Raw genomic sequence first — 24912 nt, 5'->3', positions numbered from 1 at the left:
CAACGCCTGCACGATCTTCACTGGGTTCCTGTGGCTGAAAGAGTAAAATGTAAAGCCCTCACCCTGTCTCATTCAGCCCTGTACAGACTTGGCCCTGTATACCTCAGGAAACGCTTTAAGTTTTATGTTCCTACGAGACAGCTGCGCTCAGCGGCACAGCTTCTGGCGGTCATTCCACACTTTCGCCTTACGAGAATTGGTGGCAGTTCTCTGGCTTACAAGGCAGCGGTGGCCTGGAATTCACTTCCTCTGGACCTTCATGGTATCCAGGACCCAAAGCTCTTCAGGAAACGGCTGAAAACTGCTTTTTATCTAAGGATCCGTGATCTCATTCCCCCATTAGGTTCTGCACCGGGACACTCTCGGAGTACCTGTGCGAGCTATAAGTGTCAATAACATTACTTAGGAGATGGGTTTCCGGCAGCAAGAGGGCAATAGGGAGGGTACACTGAATACTTCAGGACCGCGATGCGTTACACCCGGTCTAAGAGCCCATTGACATTCCAGGAAAGGATATGAAGGGGGCTCTAGTTCAAAGTGGGACGATGCCATAAATGCTATTGATAGAGAGAGACTGACTGCGTCTCAAGGGGGGCCCCATGGGTGTCAGATCCTTGGGATGGGAGCAGTGGTAGCTCCCTCATCTGTCTATGGGTGACTGGTACAAAACTTGTGTCAGGTACAATGGACAGCTGGAAAAACAAAAACAGGAAAACAAATTCCCAAACAACCCCCCCCCCCCCCCCCCCCCCACAAACCTTGCTCCCCATATTTCTTCCCTCAAATCATCTGTCGCCTTAATAGTAGGAAAAAAAACATAAGCAACCGGTGTGATTTGAGGACTGAGTAGGGACCCCTCCAAGTTGCATTTGGAAAGTTTCAGGTGGCCGGGATTGTTTATGGTCGTCAAAGGCAGGCGTGAGGCCTAGTTTACTACTTCCAGGAGCTTCTTTTCATTTTGCCAGACTTTGGGAGAGATCCGTGTCTCCCGAGCTGACAATCCATAAGGTCAAAGATAGTCTCTGAGCTGTCTCCTCGCCTGGCTCAAGTCCCACAAGAGACTGCGCGGCCCGACTCCACAGAGATCCAGACGTGCTACTAGCAGCCGCTCCAGCTGATGAAGATGCTTTTCTTTGGGCATTGCATCCCTGCCAGGTCCGGGTGCGTTTTCTCTGAGGTTAAGAAGCTTTGCCCATTGTGGTACTAGAGTGTATCTCCGTGGGGGACGAGGAAGAAGTGTTGCTCAGGGAGCGAGGACGCTCCTCTGTGGCCCAGGTCCATGCTGCTTCAGGGGAGTCAAAACAAATGGCTTTTTGTTTTGAGGATCACTCAGAGACGGGCCAGAAACATAAGCCGATATGAGAGGTTGAGAGCCTGCAGCTTTTGCTTGACCACATTGTAGGATCATTGCTGCGCCTGTACCACTCTAGTATAATCAGGGAAGATCATCACCTTACTTCCTTGACAAGAGAGGTCAGGATGGGAGTACGCCTCCTGTAGAATGGCATCTTTTATCTTTAAAGTTGAGGATGCATGCTTGGGGTCCCTGGTGGCGGATTCGGTGTGAGGGCCCGTTCCACAACAAACTATGGTGAAAGGTGATCAGAGGGCATCCATGTTTTAATCCAGGTCTCCATAAAAGCTGCAGCTTGAGCAGGCTTTGTTCCTTCCGGGATACCGACAAAACGAAGATTGTTCCGGCAGGAACAATTTTCAGCATCCTCTGCCCGCCTATGTAGCTCGGCTGTGTGGGATAAAAGCCACGATACCCATCCTTTCATTGTCGCTACATCATCTTCGGTGGACAGGCGGGACTGCCTCAGATCCTGGCTGTGGGGTTGCAGAGATCTTGTCCGAGTGCCATATCTACACGCACCTCTCCTTTCTTTGTTTCAACTAAGTTCTGCAAGGTGCTTATTGCTTGAAGGATGGTGGCTAGGTGTTTTAGGCAGAGCCACGCCACCAGTGCCCATGCTGCTCGTCGTGTACTGCTCCATGCAGGTTTAGGAGGGAGGCAGTTTCACTGCTGTCTTTGGCCACACTCTCCCCACCCCTCTCGCAAGTGAGGGAGGCCAGTCCAATCAAGGCTGGTGAAGGCCTGAGGTCTAGGGATGTTTGAGGCCACTGCCAGTTTTACTCCTCCAGCCCCTCCCAAAACCCGCTGCAAGATCTTATGTCTAGGGCAGGGCCAACAGAGGGAAGAACCTAGGTGAGATTTGGCAGGGTATCAGTCCCCGATTTGCAGGACTGTCCTGTTGCCCAAGGTGCCCCACTTCCACCAGCTGTGTCGCTTCCCCAGGCCAAGACTTGGATGGTGGCATCTTCGTGGTTTGGAGGTGGATCCCTTTGTATTTATCCCATTGGTATGGCTGTCCTGTTTAGATTTGCCATGATACTTGGTGCTTGCATTCCTGACGAGTGGGGGGAGATTTGCACTACTCCTATGGATCAGGGGGTGGTTAGCCACCGCCGTTACCTCCAGAACATCTTTAAAAGGGACTGAAGGGGGAGCCACTCAGCCGGCACTGCACTCCTTCGGACCCAGCAGCGGCACCGGGTCTATAATCCCATACTGCAGATTGGGATTCAGCTGTGACGGGCCGTCACCTCCTCGGGGCCACAGCCTCACGTCTGCAGCTATGTTTGGGGCCCACACTCCCTTGTAGCAAGGGCCCAGCAACATCCCCCCAGTCTGCCCCCAAACCGCCTCACCTGTTGGGGCACCAGCCACAGACAGTGGGTCCCTCGAGTGCAGCTCCAGTCTTTCCCCAGGGGTCTCGGGGTGTCCGACTCAGTCTGAAGGCCCTCGGCAGAACCAGCCTCCTGGGCGCCGCAGGGCCTGCAGTCTGTCAGGGGACCACTCTCCGTCGTTCGGGCAAGGTTGGGCTGTGGCAGATCAGTCACAGCTCCGGCTGGCGGCACACTGGACCACAGCAGAACAATGTGGTCGGCTACCCGAGTCTCTCCCCGGGGCCGCCATTTTGCATAGGGAGCTGAAGGTTCTGCGGCCGGACCAGGGATCTTCCTGCAGCCTCCGAAGCAGGATGAGGTCAGGATGGAACGACGATGTCCCCTGTGATAGCTTCTCTGTGCATACACTGGCCTGCTGGCTCCCTGACCCTGCCCAGCCCCATCCTCTCCTCCAAGGCTCGGAAACGCTCACCGGGTCAGTGCTCGTTGTGTTTTCAACCTAGCAGCCCAATCGCACCACTTGGGCACGATCAACCAGAGTCCAGTCTGGACTGAGCCCCGGGGACCGCCCTGCCAGTGGAGCAAAAAATTAACTGTACGGATGTTTCAGAATTGGTACAGATTAGGCACTTAAAAAAATTCTGAATTGTGGTAGAAACATATTTCAATACGATCAAGACACTAGGTGATGACATGCTCACATTGTTTGTGTGCAGTAAAAAACATATTTCAGTGCAAATGTTAACGGTCATTTAAACTGAAATGTATTGCCTGTAATGGCAGTGCGTTAGCACACCATGTATACTCCACTGCTTGGTTCCTGTACAGAGAAGACCTGGCTTGGCCGATCGGGCTGGACTGTTCCCATGAGGCACAGGGTCAAGACTGATTTGCATATAGCTGGGTCTGTACTGGGGTAGCAAAGTGAGCTAAAGAACTATGATGGACTCAACCCAGATCTGAGACTGGGGTGTGTGTCTGAAAAGTTTCAGCACTCCATCATCCCTTTGTGTTTATTCCACACTACGCCACTCCTTTCCATGCCACTCCATTCTGAAACTCCACTCGACACTCTACAACACGCCACGCCACTCTACACCACCTTCCCCACTCCAATCTATTCCACTCAAATGTACCCAATCAACCACACTTTGCTACAATCCATTACAATCGACTACAATCCAATTTACCCCATTCCACTCAGCCTGACCCACACCCCACTCAAATCGACCCCATTATACTGCACTGTTGTCTTATCTGCCCCTCTCCACCCCAATTCAACCCCTCCAATCTACCCCAGTCCAGTTTGCCCCACTCCATTCCACTTTACCCACTTTTCTGCAACGTATCCAACTCCTCAAATCTACCACAATCTAACCCACTCCACTCTACTACACTCCAATTAATCCAATCTATGCGACTGCTCTAATCGACTTTACCACACTCAACTCTGCCCAGATCTACTCTACTCAAACCAGCCCCACTTCACCCGAATCTACTCTACTCCAATCTACCCCATTCTATTCCATCCAATCTACCCTACGCTTATTCACATAATGTACCCCACACTCCAATCCACCCCTCTTCCCCAATCTAGCTCACTCCACTATTCAACTCTACTCCACCCTACCCCACTTCAATACATCACATACCACTAAAATCTACCCTACTACAATATACCCCATCCAATCCCCCACTCCAATCCACTCCGCCCTAACCCAATCTACCCCATACCACTATCCAACTCCAGTCTACCTCACTCCAATCTACTCCAATATACCCCTCCCCACCGTGATCTACTGCACCCCAATCTACCCCACTCCCATCTACTCTACTTCAGTCTACCCCACTCCACCCGACTCCCACTTGTCTAACCCACTCCAATCCAATCTACCCCACTCCACCCTACTTCAATCTACCCACTCCATCCTAATCGACCCCACTCCAAGCTATCACGCTAATTGACCCCACTCCAAATCTACTGCACTCTACCCCCACTCCACTCTTAGCCAATCTACCCCATTCTACTCTACCCCACAAACTTTTAGCTATGCTGATCAGCAGCCACACTGGTGTACATAATGGCTAAAACACTGCCAAAGCCAATAGCTCTCGCATAGGCAAGACCTATTGGCTTTGCCTATGCTTCCTTGTGTTGAATCAGAGTTTAGAACCCATGATTCCTGTTCGGGGGGGGGGGGGGGGGGGAACTGAGCCACTGTACCACCATTAAACTTAAGCAAGCCTTCAGCAGGGAGTGCTACTGTCCAACTGCTGACCAGTATCCTTTTGAAATGTAGTCTTGAGGAGACCAACTGGGTTTGGTAGTGAGGTTGGGAGTATAGCGGTTGTAGAATCTTACCACACATGCATTTACAACAAAAACCTTTACCACACATGCATTTACAACACAAGTATACATGTAAGAAAACCCCCTATAAAATAAATACCAAATATTTTTTTTATTATTCTAAAAATACATTGTGGGGGGTACCCAGTCCTCTCCTTTTTTGTGAACTTACCACCCAATTCCCTCACCTACCCCTAAACACACCCTTACCACCCAATTCCTTTAGCCACACCTAAACCCTAAAAACACCCATACCACCCTATACCCATATCCACCCCTATCTCCAAACTTGGTTTGAAACTATTCTGCTTGCTGTTGGACCACAAACCAATGCGAACTCCAAATTCATGGTGCAAATCAAAAATGTATTGTAGCCCTTACACCACCGCCATGACGTGTTTTGGTCTGAACAGGCCTTGATCACACACACTTACCTTATACTTCCCATGATGTTGTAAAGGCAGATGTGTGACAAAGGCATTGTGTTGTAATGCCTCAGTGGTGAAGGCTGTTTACCGAGTACAGCTATGGGGCTCCCATTATTTTTGTATGTGATGCTACAACAGCGCAGGTCTACCATAAGGAAGGCATGACCTGTGGAATATCAGTAGTCGGTATCTAAAATATCACTAGCTATCACAGAAATTGGTAATCTCAGGACGTTTATGCTCTCTGAAGCTCAGACTCCCTTTATCTTAACTTAATTGGAAACTTCATTAACCAACCACTCAGGAGGAAAAAAAAAAAGCATTCTTGCGTTGCTTCAAATAGAACTTTAAGCCCCACTCTTCGTGTCATTTCCTTCAGTGACTGGGCACAGGGAAATCCCCATAGAATTAAAGAATCAGAGAATTGAAAGGGCCATTTCCAGTGAGTTTTATGCGACAGACTTCAGTTTTAGACTATAAGCCTCTGCTCTGTCCGCGAGGAGGAGGTATTGGTGATGTTATAGGCGTCAGCCAGAGATGCGTTTCAGAGGCCCCCACGGAGCAAGATGGCCCGGACTCTACTGGCTTCTGCTCCGGCAGTTCAGTGTTTTTCAAGGGATTGAAAGGCCCGGGCCCACCTCTGTGTTTTGGGAAGAGTTCGGGCGGTCGTGAGGGGATTATACTTCACGCTGGACAGGATGCACTGTCATTCCTGCCCCCGCCGGATGGATTCCTGAACTTAGGGGTTGACGTGGTTTGGGGGATCCAAGGAAGCGCTTGGATCCCATCATATCAGGAAAATGGTTTTAGCTGCACTACGGAGTTGGCCTGCACCCGGCACAACCAATTGGTAATACAATACCCCCTGCACCACCTACCTGGAACAATACTGCATTCTGGGATCTGCAGGCCACAAGAAGTTTTTGAACTGCAATAGGGTGAGGAGAAACACTCGTTTGGGGGTGGAGCCAGATTTGGCCAACAATTTGGCAGGACTTACATCTAATGGTGCTCTGATACCTCCTGAATACTATTTGGCGCTGAAGGCCGACTGGCCGAAATGCATTCCCCCTAAATAAAGTGCTTCCATGGTTCTCCCCTGTGTAGCCTCTGCTCTGTCCACGAGGAGGAGCTATTGGTGATATATATATCTGTGCATTTCGACATACATTGTATTTCTGGAATTGGTGAGCCGCCACTTTGTTTGATTCCTGGTCTGCTCCTGTGGCAGAAGTTTCCAATGTAATATTGTTAATATCTCTTTTGTTAATCTGGAACTATTATCTTCTAGATCATCATGTACTACAGCCTTTCCCTAATGTTTGTTAATTTAGCATAACAGATAAGCCTGTTTTGGAGTTTACTTTACTGTTACTATGTAAAGTACTCTCCTTCCCTAGTGGGCCTGTTTGCATAATTTAACACCGCAAATACATATAGGTAATTAAGGTACAGAATATAACACAAAGTACAGAAATGTCTAAGAATAATGAGCAAACACCTTTACCAAAGGAGCGTGTGCTAGTTATGCAAAGCAAAAATATATATATAAATTCTTGCAGTTTATACATTTCAGCTGCCAGTTTGAAGGTGTCTATTATACTGCTCTTCAGCTACACTCTTATAGCTGCATTACAGATCATACATTTTACTTTGTGTTCATCCTTACAGTAGGGCATCTTAAAAGATACCTTTAAATTTTCTTTCTACACAAGGTTGGAAACTTTTAGTCTTCTAATCATTTGTAGAATTAATTTCTTCACAATTTTACTGATTTATAAGACGTGTAAAATAAACAGTTCAGTAAACACATTAGAAATGTTATTTTATTTAAAAATGAATTTCTTTACATATGGAGAAACCATACTAAACATAAGTGCCATTGTTAATACGACACAGAGCACCATGAAATATTTACATGACAATTTTTTCCACAAATCCAATTTTCTGATATTCATTGTTGACAATTATCTATCCTTGTTGTAGCATTTATTTTTTTGGTTAAGAAACCGTAGAAAAAGCCTAATGTTGCCCTGTTGGGAGTGATAGGTAGCAAAGGTAAAGATAAGTGCAAGTGAGTCTTAACAGAAAGCAGTCCATTAAAGATAACCATAATGCAGCTCTACATGACAATCATGAGCTTACTAACTCCACCGATTTACTCTAGTCCACCGGACAAAGTGGTCTTCAGCCAAACTTAATAACCTCCACCGTAAAGCGAAAAAAAAACCCCGCATGAAACAGTTGTAAAATAGAACAAGTCACATTAATTGACCATACCATAACTTTTATTTTGTTTCAAGTCCACTTACACACGCTTTTCTCAGCAAATTGTGTACTAAATTGTACAGTTAAATGCAATTAACAAAAACATCCACCGTCATTTCCACTAAAGAATTTTATGACCAGCTTAGTTTTTGCAGAGGTAGACCAATTTAGGACTAGTACATGCCATCCAACCAGTGCTTGCTTTTCTTTAAAACTATGTACTATCTTGTGGCATGTTTGTATACCTCAAACAATGCTTTACATATGTATAACTAGAGTGAAGAGTTGCTTCATAAAGGCATAATCCATATCAGATATTAAACCATGCAACTGGGATAACTTTACATACGATACACCTTTAACTTTTTTCCTCTTACAAACATACTTTCGGAATTTGAAATGGGGGGGGGGGGGGAGGGGGCTAAACCACATAAGCAGCATTCCTACAGCATCAGGCTTCTAAAGAGCAGTTTGGGTTCTATAAAACAATGCCCTAATGTATCACCACTGCACCTTTATTCTCTGGGCAAAAGCTTCTTTATTATACCATTTGTAAAGCACAACAAATGGCAGGGGTACCATTTCCAAGTACAGCATATATTCTGGTCGTGAAACAAACATTCAGGTAATACATTATCACTCAAATAAGGAACTGCAGATTAGGAGGGTAGGGAAGAGATGAAAGGAAGGAATAGAGAGCAGGAGGCGAAGGAGGGGGGAGGCTGGGAAATTAGGCATATTGTGTTAATGACTGTACCATGGTCCACAATCTATTGCGGAGCGGATACTAACCTTGGCATTCCAAGTTAAATAGCTTCTACCATCAGCTCCCTAATTGCACGCATCAGGCTCTGAATTAGAAGGTTGGGCTTCAAAACTGATTGGCACAATCCAGGCTTAGCAAAAACCTTTAAGAAAGTGTGCTAGAGTTATATCTTGATCGAAGAGTGAGAACAAATCACATACGGTGCTGTAGACAGTTGAGAAGGCAGAAGTTGGACACGTCTTCCTTGCGCGTACTGGTGGTCTTGGAAGGTCACAAAAAGGTTGCAACTGTTCCATTCTTCCCAAGTTGCCAGGGTTCCAGTGGGTAGAATCGAAGTAGAATCCTTCAAAGAGAGAACAAACTGATCAATATAAAAGGGACTACTGAAACTAGCGACTGCTTACTAAATATCCACATACAACTGCAGGATTTTAAGATCTGACGCAGGCTGGCACAAAGCAATCAGGCAAACGCATCAATATCTAAACTCAGTGAGGAGCAAAGCAAAAGAAAACCGTAAATTACCTGTAGCAATATATTTCAAGTTTGTATGTTATAGGAGCCCAGGCTGTGAATTCCACCATATAGTAACTGGGCACAGAATGATCTATTTTAATTCTCCAAAGATATAAATGTTCTAGTTACAGTTAAGTAAAGACTTTGCTTTGTGATCACTTTGGTGCCTTTTGCCAAATTTGCTTGAGATCTGCCACTCCGTAATCTTGCAGATATGTTGATGGGGCTGAGACTTGAAGGAAGAGGTTTAGAACGAAAAAATGCATTTTCCATTTTAAGTCCCATAAGAATTTTAGCTCCGTCATGTCTAAAACTGCAGTTACACCAAACCCAGGAGCAAAGACGACTCCTTTTGTGATTTAGAGTAACTCGGTTCAGTAGTTTTTGTGGCATTTGGCTTACAAAAGGGTGTCTAAAGGGATACATTTGTAGATATCCTGCTATTTGAAAGTTATGTTAAGATAATTATTATTTGGATATAACTATAGTGCTCTATGAAGTTATAATGTAATTTAGCAGAAATATGGCATGTTTGGTTTTACTTTAGGTGGGTCAGGATTTGTGGAAATCAAGGATGGGAAAAGGGTTGATGTATGAATACCTTTGGTATTTCTGGTTTAATCTGCATGAAATTGGGGAGAAAGTTACTACATTAAGCCAGGTGCAAACTTGTCAAAATTAAAAGGACAAAAGACTGATGCACACAGAAGAGTCTGCTGTCACTTTTTGCTGAAGAACCACAAAAAAATATTGAACGGAGTTGCTCATTTATTTTGTGAGAACCTTCTGAGCTACTGGCATGCAAACCTAATCTTGCATGCTATGCAACGTAGTGGGATGGTACTGGCAGGATTTTGACCACAGCAGGAGTGAGTATGAATTCCAGGAAGAAAGCAGAGTGTAGAGCCTCACTGTTGAAGCACAATTTATGAAAACAACCCTTCTTAGGTCTCGCTTGGCGAACGCAGCGCGAAAGCGCTGTCTCCAGCGAGATCTATTGTTGCAGACTTGCCTCAGAAGTGGGACAGGAGATGGGCATGCGCTGGGGATTGGAGCTTGTGTATGCACACGTTCAGTCACGCAGTGTGCACAGCTGTCCCCCTTCCGTCCTCGTAAGCCTCATGCAGCGTTACTTTCACTTTCCCTTCCCCCGTCGGCTCCACGGAGACAGCTTTTCAAATTGGTCTCTGAAATATGAAGACCATAACTCAGTGCCTACGAGTCTTAAGTACTCCCAGGACATTCCCGTACCTACATGTTAAACCTATACAAAGGAGGCGTCAATGTCTGCTGAAAGTGTCAAACGTAACAGGGGTCAATGACCGAGGCTATGGTAGCCTCCCGTTGCCGGCCCGTCAACGCGCACCGAAGTGCTCCTCTCTGGCAATCACAGCACACCTTGGCATCATTCACAAGTACCCACAACACTCCCGATCAGCAGCAGCACCTCTGGGGGTCTTACCTCCGAGTCCTCTTTAAACCGCGGCAGGGGTGGAAACTCAAGCTTCATATTCTCCATGTCTCCGCGCCTAGCTGGTGCACAGCGTGGAAGAAAGGTGTCTGGGTTTGGCGGAGTGGTTATGACGGTAATACAGGCGACGGCTCCCCGTGATACAGCGCAAGAGCAGCTAGCAATTCCAACTCAGCTGCCATGTGTCCCCGCCTTGGGCGCCCCCCTCCCTGGGCCACACTAGCTGCGCAGCACCCCTTCCAGTACGACGAAGTCTGCAGGCGCGGCCACGGGTCACGAGCCGCAGGCCACGCCCATGTGCACACTCACGGCGCGCCTATAACGAGTGCATGGCGCTCCCCCACTTTCCCTTTTTCAATACTGTCCCCAGATTGTTGGGGGAGGTTCTGCAGGGAGTGAATGCTTCTTCCAAAAATGAGGTAAGAATTACCTTTTAAATTATTATAAGCATATGAAGTGCTCCATGCACTAGTGCAAGATCTTTAAAGATCTTAAGCCGCATTTCGGAATATATCGGACAATCTAATGCGCATGTGCGTACGGCAACGTGCTGGTACACACTTCATATGCGGGTTATTAAATTGCTTTGCAACATACAGGTTTTAAGTAGTAAGTTTCAAACGCACCTATAAAAAGAGTGCTTCTATCATACACCACGGTGCATCTAGGGAAGGACTTATTCCCAGACTTTACTTTGTTTGAAATATAGCTGAGAACTCAGCTCAAACATGTGCTATGCTTATGAGAAAAATTGTTGGGGCTTTGCTTACAGAGACTTTAGGGGTCTTTTGAACAATATAGTCGACCCAGCAGGAGAGTTACTTCCCTACTATTTAACTCAGTGGCATACAAAACATTCATAGAAGCACCAAATACCGCTTATTGCTGGCTGAAAAGCGAGCCTTTTTTGCACGCAGCACAAATACAACACAGGCCCAGATACAGCTAACATCTAGCAAGCGACTGAAGGGTCATAACTCTCTCCCCCCCCCCCTTTCAATGCGAACACAAGGGATTGTAAACATCAAGGGGCCTTCATGCGGAGCTCAAAGACCTCAAATCAGGTGCTCATCTCTGGGATAAAAGGCATTGTCATTTGCAATGTCAATAGCTCAAACTTGATAAATGAGAGACCTATTGCATTGCAAATGCTCGTTGATAAATCCATTTGATTTTGCAGTATCTAGTTCTGCTGTGAGGTTAAAGCACTCTTGTTCCATGAGAAATTAGCACTGAGCTGGACCTCCTTGTGAGATTATGTCAGTTGGTTTACTGGTGAGTTCTGAGCTCTTGTACCAGACACTACCTCTATGAGCAGCCTGTGACTGCTTGCCCTCACTCCTTTAAGAGTCAAGCACAAAGGATTATACTTGGCAGTTTGCCAAGCCATAGTAGAATGTATTCCAAGACAGCCGTGACAAACTAACTCAACCACTATTGCTGTGGTCCAGCAGCCCATCCAAGGGTCTGACAAGCCCTGTCCCTTCAGATACTATCTGTAAAGACAGATTACTCCACTAGATGAGCGATGTATTTTCAGTACCAAAACAAAAAAACTATCTAAGGGTGACAGCTTTGTAAAGCAGGCTAAGGGGTGTTGTAGTATACATTCCTTTACAAAACTCCTTTCAAAAGTGTTTGTTTATTAAAGCAGCAACATCCAGGGCCCAGCTGAGAGACAATACCAGCCCAGGCAAAGTTCAAACTAATCGAATACTGCAGCACGTGACAAAGTGTTGCAGGTCTTGCATTATAGACCAGTTGTGCCATGGGAACGGTTCAGTGAAGTTCACCAGCTGACTACACCATACTTATCGATTCAGTCATACTCTATGGTCATCTCATGAGGAAAAACCATGTACCACAGGGCTAAAAAATACCCAAGAAGAAAGTCTTCCATTTCTAAATGACTAATTCATTGATCTTTTAATTAGATTAAACATAGTTTGTGGTTCACAGGGAGGTAGGATTGGGGTACATCATGGATCGTATTGCCCTGACCCGCGTTGTGGCTTAGAAGTTGGTGTAGTCCCGCTGTCTCACTTAACAAATGTGTAATTGAGGATTGTAGATCTGCAGACAGTACTCAAAAATGCATAGCCAAGCTGAACCGTATTGGGAACAGATGGAGGCCTAGCAATTATCTTTAAAGTCAACTTCAAAGTCAGATTTGACTCTTGCCCACCCTGGTTGCAAAGCCCTGACCTTTAAAATTGGCTGTACTAATCAGTACTCCTTCAATGGGGCCCTGATTTATAGACCCCCATGGTCATAGAAATCTCTTCCAAGATATGGACAAGTCCCCATGGGACATAAAAGCGAACTCCTCTGACTTCACTATTCTTGGCAATTTCAACTTTCACTTGGAGAAAATGGAGGATCCGGATACTCTTGATCTTACTACCTCCTTTTCTCTTCTAGGGTTATCGCAACTAGTTTGTGGTCCTACGCATTCTGGCGGCCCTACCCTGGATGGCATTTTTTCCAAGACTGACCTCTCATTCAGGTCTCCCAGTCTCTACCGTTAACCTGGTCAGACCATATGGCAGTGATGTCCCAACTGAACCTAGGGGGCCCACAGTCTGAAAGCCCAAGAGCTTGCCTAGGTTTAGCCATCGACCTTGGCACTTTATTTCAGAAGGTACATTCACAAGGGCCCTGAATGATTCTATCATGCCAGCATCTCCCAATCTGGATCAAGCAACGGAGGATCATCAATGGATTAGTGATTCTATTAACAGCTTAGCTCCGGCCAAACGAGGAAACAACAAGAGAACCATTCCATCTGAACCCTGGTTCAACGAAGAGCTTAGGCTGACCAAACATTCGTGCAGAAGATCAGAGAAAATGGAGGCTGAATTACTGCTTGGAGGATAAAGACTCCTATAAGGCAAAATTATAACAGTACAAAAAACTTCTGACTAAAACTAAATCCAATTTCTTTATAAATAAGATTAACTCTCCTCTGAATACTCCTAGCGAATTATTCTCAACTGTGGTCAAGCTTAGCAACCCATCTCCAGCCAGTAATCTTAACACAGATGCCTCTTTCTGCAACAAACTTGCTACCTTTTTCAAAACCAAGGTAGAAAACTGATCTTTAATGCGTTAACCTCAAGTGCCAACTCTGTGGGGCTATGCTCGATTGACAACCCTCAGGCAGCAGTGTATAATGACCCCAAAGCAGGCAAGGCCATTAGGAAAGACTATCATAAAGACCGATGTGGTGGTACCTTCCCAGTCCAATAATCCCATTCTTTCGGCTTTCTCCCCCCCCTTACAATAGACCAAGTTACCAACTTGTTGAGGCAAATTAAGTCAGTCTCACCTCTCAACCCATGCCCTCCTAGAGTTCTGCAGTTGGGATCAGTTATAGTTCCTGGACATCTTCTAGGGATTTTTAATCACATGCTCCTGTCTGGTTACTCCCCTAAAAGTTGGAAAGTCGCGACAACCCTTCCGCTCTTAAAAAAACCTCTTCTGGAGGCTGATACACCCAACAACTACAGGCCAATATCTCGACTTCCCTTTCCAGCCAAACTGATAGAGAAAGTTTTAAACATTGAGGTCTCTCTATATCCAGGAACACTATGTACTGGATTCTTCTCAGTTTGGCTTTAGAAGCCAACTTAGCACTGGGACAGCCTTGATCAGCCGCAGAATAGGTCAGTACTCTCTATATCCAGGAACACTATGTACTGGATTCTTCTCAGTTTGGCTTTAGAAGCCAACTTAGCACTGGGACAGCCTTGATCAGCCACAGAATAGGTCAGTACTCTCTATATCCAGGAACACTATGTACTGGATTCTTCTCAGTTTGGCTTTAGAAGCCAACTTAGCACTGGGACAGCCTTGATCAGCCGCAGAATAGATCAGTACAACTTTAGTCAAAGGAGGGAACGCTGCCCTAATTTTGCTAGATCTCTCGGCAGCATTCGATACTGTCAGCCATCAACTCTTTTTCAACTGGTTATTCGAGATACATGTTAGAGGTACTGCGCTTAAGCTCCACAGTTCGTTTCTTACACACAGAACGCGGTACGTGGAATGCAACGGTCACAGATCAATTCTTTCACCCCTCCCTGGGGCGTACCACAAGGGTCATCACGGAGTCCCACCTTTAACCTGTACGTTGCACCTCTGGCTTCACTGATTAAAGGCCTTTGCTTCTCAATTGTCTCCTATGCTGACGACACCCAAATTGTAGTGTCAAGTCACAGAGAATGCTGATAATACAGCTAAATGCTTCCACAACTGTATGCTACAGATTGGGAGCTGGATGTCTAACAACTGTTTGAAGGTGAACTCAAAACTGGAGGTGCTGCTTTTTGGTAATCAACCATCATTTTGGTCCCCCAGTTGGTGGCCTCAAGAAATGGGTGCACTCCCCACTCCTGTGCTAAAGGTGAAAAATTTGGGAGTTCAGTTTGACAAAAAAACTCCATTGTGGGTCATGCCAATGCCATCACCTAGTCTTGTTTTTTCATCTTCAAATCTCTTAGGAAGGTCTTCCCTTTTATCCCTTTGGACCTATGTAAAACTGATTACCACACTAGTCTTTTCTAAAATAGACTACTGCAATGGGCTCTTATTGACTGCCCATAAGAAAGCCTTGGACACATTACAAATTGTCCAGAATGCAGCCGCCAGGCTGCTTTTAGGGATGCCAAATCATCAGTTGGTGTCCAAATCTCTCCCGTTACTCCACTGGCGATCGGTCAAAACAAATTAAAAAAAATAAAGAGTTATGTTCAAATGCCTGTGCATAGCCTTCAAAGCCCTCCATTCTGTGGGTCCAGTTTCTATTATGCAACTCTTCCATTGTTCTGTCCCTGCCAGAAATCTAAGATCTGCCTCCCAGGCTAATTTGGTTGTTCCCAAGTTTAATAGAGCTACCTGGGGAGGCAAGAGTTTTGCAGTCGTAACTGCCAAACTCTGGAATACGATGCCGCTTATTCTCAAAACCTCAAAAAATCTGCTTTCCTTTCGTAAAGTGCTTAAAACTTGGCTTTTTAATGATTAGCTTAGTATGCTCTTCCACTTCTCTTGTGCCCCACTGATGTCTTCTCTACCCCTTTCTCTTTGGAAGTCAGCGCCTAGACACCCGTGGGTAGTAGTGCGCTTCAGAAATCCTAATTTCATCTATCACTTGAGAGAGCACTCCATATCCCCTGGCTTAGGTTTGTCAAGGGTATGTTGGGAGTGTGTGGGCCACAAAGTATTTACCAGACCATTACGGCCAAGGGAGTTGCTGAATTAAAAAAAAAAAATAGGTTTCTATCTCTGTGGCAGTATTAAAGACGAAAGTGAACTCCTTAAACCCACAATGAAACAATACATTTTATTGACAGCATGCTTTCACAGAAAACCATACTGGAAGATTGTATATGATGCCCATCCTTGTTTTCTAGTGACAAGGTTCAGGTTTTACATAATACATTTGTTTTTAGCTGTTCCAAAAGGGTTTTGCAAGCTGGATGATTTGAAACCGTGTCCCTGCGACAATTTTTCCTGAGCAAGACCCCGTGAATTTCATATTCTTCTTTGATTCTTATTATTCCCCAACAGCTTTATTATTTCCTTGTTTAGAAACCATCAGTTTGCAGAAGTGAAACCAGCTTTGCTGTATATACAAATGCTCTTTCCCTTTGGTTTGTTGTCGCAAGTTTCTTTTCTGGTGCCCTTAGACTTAGGAAAAAGCTATTTAATGACCAAGGGGCTTTTTAAATAATTTGCTGTTATTTTACCGTCTTAATAAATGTACTGCAATATGTTTTTATGGACGATTGTATTCGTATTTATACATTTAAACAAACAAAGTCAGGTCCTTCCGGGATCTGTCCCTTAGTCAGGTGGTGCGTTCACCGGCAAAACCCAAAGCCAGTTCCGTTTAATGTCCAAAATTCAAAAGATAACGCACTCTCAGAGGTCAATTCTTAATTTCCTCAAAACCGCATTTATACATTTGTATTTTTCTACTAACATACTTTGTTTTAATGGCTGACTGTGTGGTTTTGAATTACCGAATTAAGTATTATTAACTGACTTTAATTAGGTTTTTACTTTTTGCATTGAGACACATGCTGGTCACAAAGGGATTTAAGTTTTCATAGCAATTACCAACTGCATTTCCCACAATTGTTTGACATCTCGAGAAAACAGTTGTGTTAAATACATTTGGTGCCATTGGTGAGCCAGATGTACAACTGGCACTTTTAAAGATTCGAAGAGAAAGAGGTCATAAATATGGTGTAGTCTAAACTGCTTTGGCGGTTGCCATTAGCATGCAAAACCAACACTAATTGGTGCACTGAAGGCCAAGTTGATAAGCAGCGCACTGGCCCCTGCCCTATATAAAGTAATGGCATCTCATACCGGTCAGTGGGGAGCCCGAGCTCCTGGGTGAGGAACTGGAAGAAGCGGGCACTGTGCTCCTTGTTCTGCTCTGCTGTCCCCACCACGGCGATGGAAGTGATGGCCAGCTGTACGCATGGTGCAGATGAACCGCCAATCAGCATTGTCAGATCACTCTTCAGGGTCACATTCACTTTCTGGAAAAGAAACAAATCGTACGATTAGAAAGAGGCAATGGTTAGCTTTCCCAGTGGATGGACCCCTCGATGACAGACTTGAGAAGCTTAGCAAGGGCCTGGTGGGCATGTCCAAGACCGAACAGTAGTGGTGTGTGATCTGGTAGGCGGTGAGGAACTTTCAAGGCTGGTACTGTGTTTCTTTCAGCTCAGATCTAAAGTAAAGGCATGGAGGGACAGTTTCTGGTATGGTGGTGTGGAGTCCCGATTCTGTCTCTCTTGGCTCAGCCCTGCAGGTTTGGGTGGGTACAGTCTTTCTCGCTTAGAAGGTGAATGCATTGGGATGCTTTGTCCAGCTGTGCAGAGGCCTTTTGCTTTGCAAAGCCAGGCCCTTGCTCTGTGGGCATCTAAACCCAGCTCGGATAGCAATAGTTTGGGGGTAGAGAGAACTTGGTGGTAGTGGGTAGCATGCAGTTTCTTTCTCTAGGTCTAGTTTTGAGAGTGTGAGGAACTGGTACTGTGTGTAGTATCGGCTACTAAGGGGTTGAGAGATAAGGGATTCAGCTTCCCACGCCATATTCCCAGATCAGTACAGCAGACTCAAAGTGGGAGCAGGACAGTTTGTCACCTGCAGGCTTTGGCACATGTCCTGCTCCATATGCCCCTGGAGCTAGCTGCAAACTGGAGCCATCTGGTTCCCACTGACGCTGCGCACATCTGAGTGTGATGCCTGTCTCGGATATGATTCTATGAGAACCAGTGCTTAATTTGTGCGGGAGGCTAGGATAAAGAAGAACCCGCAATACTGAGATAGAGTGTAGAGTCCTGAAAGAAGAGGCACGAGTTGGGATGAAGACTATCTAGCTGGTGTGGTCGCTCTCTAGGCTCAACTATTGGGGGGGGGGGGGCGGTGGAGTGAGGAGCTGGTGTTAATTAAAATAAAAAAAATCTTTATTTTAGTTAATTAAAACTATAAAGGATACACAGCACAAAACAAGGAACAATTACAATTGTAGATAAACACAAGTGAATCATCCTTAAATGTAGGTTTAAGATTCCTAAAGTTCAAAGGTAAGCACTTAAGAGGTTGGTAATCAGAAACAGCGTGGCCTTGGAAAGTTGGCACTTCAGTAAGACGTCTGTTTAGTGTAAATTGCCTGGCGTGGTCCCTAGTCTCTGACCTGTATTTGTGAGGAGCTGGTACTGTGCTTTTCTATGCTCCGCTCTGAGGCTGTGAAATGCTGATGCTCTCTACATGGTTGAGCTTTGTGGCTGCAAGGAGCTAGTGCAATCTCTTTAAAGGCGCAGCTCTGTTGTGCGCAGCTGGTGCAGTGTGTTTGTAAACTTGGCTCCAAAGGGTATGGGGAGCTCGCGCTCCTCAAAACCTGCTCTGTGGATATGGGGGAGCTGGTACAATATGTGTGGCTAATTCTGTTATGGGCTGTGAGTGTGTGTGTATATCGGAAGGCTCAGCTCTGTGGGGGTGTGGACAGCTGGTTCTGTATGTATGGAGGTCTGGTTCTGGGTGTATGGAGGTCTGGTTCTGTGTGCATGGAGGTCTGGTTCTGTGTGCATGGAGGTCTGGTTCTGTGTGCGTGGCCAAAGGCGGAGATCTCAGTTTTGGGGTGGTTGGGTGTCAGATCCTCAAGGCTGAGATGTGGGGAGGAGGTTACGGCCGTTAAGCTCCGCTGGGAGGAGCTAGTACTGTGTGTGAGCCTCTTTCTAGGCCCAGCTGCGTTGGCTGAACTGGGGCCTGTATCACCCACAAGGCGTTGCAAATCCACTCCTCACTACCTAGCAAAGACAATGAAGCTTTGTGGAGGCACCACTCCACTATGCAGAAGCATTGTTGTTGAAGCTTCCTACCTTTACAAAGAACAACTTATAGCATACTTGCACAGGTAGTGCGACTAGAATATTGAACTTCTTACTCCTGGAACTGTACCACCATCACTGCCGATCTGCAAAGCGGTGCTGGAAAGCCCATTTTCTACAAAGACATTTTGGCCAGTTGTCCCCTTAGCCAAGATTATGTACCGTCTCCAAAACGGAATCCACCTGCACCACTCCAGTCTTACCTTATCCTTCTGCAACAATCTTCACCTCCTAGTTCCCCTTATAATAAACTGTATATAATGTATGCTTTTGTAATGACCGACAGAAGCAAGTATCCCTATGTTTTGACCTGCCACTGTGCCTTTTGTAATGATAGTAACCAGCAACTGTAACGTTGTATTTCTTGTAATGAAACCGGTTTTATTGCAACGCGTTCTAACAGGTTTGGCTAATTTTCGCGCTATATAAAAATGCCGGAATATTTGTAGGATGTGCTTCGGGGCTGTGCGGTTCCAGTAGTCGTATCGGGTTGCTGCTGCGGTCTCGTCCAGTTTTTTTTTGGGGGGGGGGGGGGGGGGGAGAGAGGTTCATGCAGGACATTGTTTTTAATGGAAATCTAGAAGTGCGAGTACTCACTAGAATACCCGTCTGCTCCTGAGAAGTGCTGGTAATCCTATTAAATGTATAGCACCAGTGTGTGCTGAGCAGTGCTGTTACTCTCCCTCAAATCAAAGCAGAGCAAGTACTGGGTACCAGCCCATTTAAAACACTGCGGGAGTGAGAAGATTAATGATGCCCTTCTTAGTACTTGGGGTGTGTGGGGACCCTGTGCCGTCTCTTCCAACTCTAGGGTGTGTGGAGAGCCCGTGCTGTGTGTGGGGAGCTAGTGCAGTGTCTTCCAACTCTAGGGTGTGGGGAGCCAGTTCTGTGTGGAGAGCCAGTGCTGACTCTTCCAACTCTAGGGTGTGTGGGGAGCCAGTGCTGTGTGGAGAGCCAGTGCTGTCTCTTCCAACTCTAGGGTGTGTGGGGAGCCAGTGCTGTGTGGAGAGCCAGTGCTGTCTCTTCCAACTCTAGGGTGTGTGGGGAGCCAGTGCTGTGTGGAGAGCCAGTGCTGTCTCTTCCAACTCTAGGGTGTGTGGGGAGCCAGTGCTGTGTGGAGAGCCAGTGCTGTCTCTTCCAACTCTAGGGTGTGTGGGGAGCCAGTGCTGTGTGGAGAGCCAGTGCTGTCTCTTCCAACTCTAGGGTGTGTGGGGAGCCAGTGCTGTGTGGAGAGCCAGTGCTGTCTCTTCCAACTCTAGGGTGTGTGGGGAGCCAGTGCTGTGTGGAGAGCCAGTGCTGTCTCTTCCAACTCTAGGGTGTGTGGGGAGCCAGTGCTGTGTGGAGAGCCAGTGCTGTCTCTTCCAACTCTAGGGTGTGTGGGGAGCCAGTGCTGTGTGGAGAGCCAGTGCTGTCTCTTCCAACTCTAGGGTGTGTGGGGAGCCAGTGCTGTGTGGAGAGCCAGTGCTGTCTCTTCCAACTCTAGGGTGTGTGGGGAGCCAGTTGTGCGTGTGGGGAGCCAGTGCTGTCACTCCCAACTCTAGGGTGTGTGGGGAGCCAGTGCTGTCTCTTCCAAATCTAGGGTGTGTGGGGAGCCAATGCTGTCTCTTCCAACACTAGGGTGTGTGTCCAACACTAGGGTGTGTGGGGAGCCAGTGCTGTCTCTTCCAACACTAGGGTGTGTGGGGAGCCAGTGCTGTCTCTTCCAACTCTAGGGTGTGTGGGGAGCCAGTGCTGTGTGGAGAGCCAGTGCTGTCTCTTCCAACTCTAGGGTGTGTGGGGAGCCAATGCTGTGTGTGGGGAGCCAATGCAGTCTCTTCCAACGCTAGGGTGTGTGGGGAGCCAGTGCGGTCTCTTCCAACGCTAGGGTGTGTGGGGAGCCAATGCGGTGTGTGGGGAGCCAATGCGGTCTCTTCCAACGCTAGGGTGTGTGGGGAGCCAGTGCTGTCTCTTCCAACTCTAGGGTGTGTGGAGAGCCAGCGCGGTCTCTTCCAACTGTAGGGTGTGTGGAGAGCCAGTGCCGTCTCTTCCAACTGTAGGGCGTGTGGGGAGCTGATGGTCTGTGAGACTGATTATAAGGCTCAGCTCTGGGAAGGAAGCTTGTACTATGTGGCGATGTCACTCGGCACTGGGTTGTAAGTAGAACCAGTGCTCTCATCCAATTGGTCTGTGTGCCGCTTTCTTGGGCTCAGCGCTGGGGAGGCGGCTGGGAAGCTTTATCTCTGGCAGGTAAGGGTGGTTTCCTTCAGCTCTTGGGTTAATGGGGCTGTTGCCGTGTCAGCTCCCGAGTCATATGTGAGGCGTCGTCTCGGCTTCTGGCGTGTCAAGTGTACTGTACCCCGGCCTCACCGCCTCAGGCTTGTCCAGGATCTTGGCAGCCGCCGAGCTCAGCTTGTTTGCGAGGCCTTCGGGCAGCTTCGAGGCCGGGAGGTTGGTGTCTAGCTCCAGGAAGGGCATCTCTGCGTCGCCGTGTGTCCGCGGATGTAGGAGCAAAGCCGGTGGGAACTGAAACAAAATAACTGCAGAGTACCTTTGTACACTCCGTTTCACTGTGAATGGAGGGTCAAACGAGGCTCGCCATTGGATGGCCGGGAACCGCCTCTCGGTGCTCTTAAAGGGGCCGTACACTGACCTTGGCGTTTGCTCTGAATTTCCTGAAGTTGTACGTCAAAGAGTGAAAGTTTTGTTTCAACATCACGAGAGAAACTGTTGGCGTGATCACTGATCTCATTTCAACCACTGGCGCCAGATTTGGAAAGTGAAATTAAAACCCGTCAATTTCCACGGCACTGGAGCTCTGGCAAACCTTATGGAAGTATTTGTAAAGTGTAAAAATACAACAATACCGCTAGTCGCGTGTTATTTTAGTTATTTTATTTAATGCATTTTTATGCAGCGTGGACTTTACCCGAAGGTGTCAGAGCGGAGTCCACTTGTGTGACTGACTGTGCGCGAAGAGGACTCCAGCACAAGTAAACTCAACTAGTTGGTGAAGAATAAAAAATTAGCTAGAATTTTCAATTCTATTAAGGACACGGATTATGCTTCTCTTTCTATTTATTGCCACTCACAGCAGCCAATGAAAAACTTTGTATTATGTGAACAAACGACATTTCCCATGATGCACATGTAACACATCACATCCTGTAAGGCCCCATAAGAGCCACCATCACCGGAAATCATCCTCTTTCTTTGCTACGAAACGTAAAAGTCCAACAAACATAACTGAAGGCCAAATAATATCCTCCAACGTGGAAGAACCAGTCCAGCTGGGAGTACATCTTATTAACCAGAATTACACTTAATCCATCTTCTTCTCTGAACCTGGAAGAATGAGAGACAGAAAAACCCGTAACTTCTACGTAACCAGAATATAAATACAGATGGGTGGGTAAAAATTACAATACTGTAATAACCGGGTGGGATAATCCTCGCCTCCGTGTCCTTAATAGAATTGAAAATTCTTGGCGCAAATGCTAGCTAATTTTTTATTCTATTACAGGACCAGAGGCTTTGTATTATGCTAGTTTAACGCTGATCAAATACCACCGGTTTATAATAAAACTGTTTAAAGGTAGACTCAGAAGACCAATCGGCAGAATGCATGATTTCCTGAATAGTAGAACCCAACATGAACGTCTTAGAGGCCATGGCGCCCCAAACAGATTGTGCCCCAAATACTTGGGTATCAATACCTGCTTCTTGCATTACAGATTTTAACCATCTGGCTATGGTAGTCGCAGTAACAGGTCTGTAAGGTCTTTGCAAAGCGATTAATAATTGCACCACACCCTCAGGCCGAATGAACCTGGTACATTCTTCGTAAGCCTTGAGACATTGAACTACACTGAGCTTGGTATTACCAGGAAAGGCATGATAATCCACATTATGTGACATAGTTTTTGTCCTAGAAGTGATGTTAAAAGAAACCCCTTCAGGGGTAAATACTCTACTGTAATATCTAGAGCTTTAACATCCGAAGAACGTCTACATGCGGACAGACATAACAGTATGGCTAATTTGGATGAAAGTTGTTTCCTTGTCAGCATATTGTTCTGTGGCCATTGATTGAATAAAGAAAGAACTAGCGAGACATCCCACAAGGAAGAATACTTCAGCTTGGGCGGATTTGCTACTCTAATGCCTTTCAAGAGTTTACTAATGGATGCATCCCTATTGGTTTGACCTCAATTTGGGAATGACCAGCCGAAATGGCCAAACGGAAGTTGTTGATAGAAGGATATGCCAACCCCTCAGAAGCCTTTTTGGACAAAAAATGTATAACATAGGGTAAGTCTGCCCCCACGGGATCCACGTGTTGTTCCACGCACCAACGAACCCAACATTTCTAGGCTGAAGAATACCTTTTCTTGGTTGAGGGGGCCCAAGCTTGGTTGATAAAATCTGAAGCTTGTTCCGAAAATCCTGGCATTTGCCAATGTTGCCGGAAAGTCTCCAGGCCATCAGGGACAGCTGCCCCGATCGTACCATCGGGTGAATCTCTCCATGAGGGCCCTAGAGCATAGTTGAGGACCACGGAATCATCCTGAGGGAGTCGCAGCTCGCCTCCAGCAGTATTGGGAACCAAGGCTGCGACTTCCACAGAGGAGTCACTAGGATCACCTCCGCCTTCTGGCGCATTATCTGTGTGAACACCCGGGGAATCAGAATGAAGGGGGAAGGCATAATTCAGTTTCAGGGACCAATCCTGGGAAAAAGCATCTGTCGCCAGAGCCAACGGATCCGGCCTCCATCTGAAAAACTTGTTCATTTGACGATTCAGTCGGAAGGCAAACAGGTCGATCTCGCAACGTCCCCAGATCGCCTGCAGCCACTGCACTATCTGGGGTTGGAGTTGCCAATCGCTGTAATCCTTGAGATGTCAGGAGTTCCAGTCCGCCACTACATTCGACTGGCCCGGGATGTATTTGCTATGACCGGGATCTGATGATTCAGGCAATAATGCCAAAAGTCCTTCGCTATTGACCTCTCAGCTTGTTGATGTATTGAACCGCTGGTATGTTGTCCATCCGCAAGAGGATGCAACACGAGACTTGTTTGGGTGCCAGAGTCCTGAACGCGAACGACCCCGCAAGAAGTTCTAGGCAATTGATATGGAGGTCTAGTTCGCGTAGGGACCAACGCTCTCCTGTGGAAATATCTCCGCAGCGAGCTCCCCAGCCCCAACGGCTGGTGTCGGACTCTATGACGACCTCTGGCAGGGAGCAGAAAATGGCCCTGCCGTTCCATGCCTCCACGTGGGCAAGCCACCACTGGATCTCCTCCCGTACTTCTTGGGAAAGAGGTACTAGGTCTGTGTAAGAGAGGCCCTTCTGCAGGTGCTGAATCTTTAGCCTCTGAAGGGCACAATAATGGAGGGGCCCTGGAAAAATCACCTGAATGGAAGATGCTAGAAGGCCCACTATCCTGGCAATCACTCTGAGTGAGACCATCTGTTTGGATAACAGGGAGCGCAGCTCCTTCTTGATATCCCAAAGTTTGGAGCGTGGAAGACTCAACTGAGCCGTTTGTGAATTGATGACGTAGCCTAAGAAATCTATTGTCTGGGAAGGACACAAAACCGACTTGGACTCGTTGATCACGAACCCCAGGTTTTGTAATGTAGCAATGGTCATGCGCAAATGCTGAACCGCCAAAATGGGAGACTGCGCCATGATAAGAATGTCGTCCAGGTAAACTATCATGCAAACTCCTTGTTCCCGGAGATACGCTACCACTGGCTTCAGCACCTTGGTGAAACACCACGGTGCCTGAGCAAAGTCCGAAAGGAAGGACTAAATATTCGTACCATCAGGTCCGCCATTGAAATTGCAGGAACTGGCCATGGGGAGGACAAATGGGAATAGAGAGATAGGCGTCCTTCAGGTCCAGACCGACCAGCCAGTCCCCTTGTTTCAGGAGATCCGCCAAAATATGGATGCCCTCAATCTTGAAGTGTTTGTAGGTCATGTAATGATTAAAATCCTTTAAATTGAGTACCAACCTGTGACCTCCGCCTT

At 46.7% G+C, this 24912-nt stretch overlaps 2 protein-coding genes across 5 annotated transcripts in view; one reads left to right on the top strand and one right to left on the bottom strand.

Annotated features, from left to right (window-relative positions):
• Positions 1-24912, top strand: part of LOC146783434 (uncharacterized) — a 477699-nt gene that overhangs the window by 39005 nt on the left and 413782 nt on the right. The window lies entirely within an intron of this gene.
• DDT (D-dopachrome tautomerase) lies at positions 7740-21452 on the bottom strand. Its single transcript, XM_085632781.1, has 3 exons — positions 21242-21452; positions 16866-17041; positions 7740-8846 (listed from the first exon to the last, which is right to left on the bottom strand). The coding sequence occupies exons 1-3, from the start codon at positions 21347-21349 to the stop codon at positions 8774-8776; spliced, it is 357 nt and encodes a 118-aa protein (XP_085488907.1). The 5' UTR covers positions 21350-21452; the 3' UTR covers positions 7740-8773.

Source organism: Triturus cristatus, chromosome 11 (assembly GCF_964204655.1).
Source record: "Triturus cristatus chromosome 11, aTriCri1.1, whole genome shotgun sequence".
NCBI classification, from domain to species: domain Eukaryota; kingdom Metazoa; phylum Chordata; class Amphibia; order Caudata; family Salamandridae; genus Triturus; species Triturus cristatus.
Note: the sequence above shows the minus strand (reverse complement) of the source record. Positions and strands in the feature narration are given on the sequence as shown.

Excerpts from the sequence above, each read along its gene's own strand:
- DDT (XM_085632781.1), bottom strand. The coding sequence starts at position 21,349 with ATGCCCTTCCTGGAGCTAGACACCAACCTCCCGGCCTCGAAGCTGCCC. Across the intron at positions 17,042-21,241 it reads TCCTGGACAAGCCTGAGGCG|AAAGTGAATGTGACCCTGAA; the intron begins GTGAGGCCGGGG and ends TTTCTTTTCCAG. Across the intron at positions 8,847-16,865 it reads CTCGGGCTCCCCACTGACCG|GATTCTACTTCGATTCTACC; the intron begins GTATGAGATGCC and ends CTCTCTTTGAAG.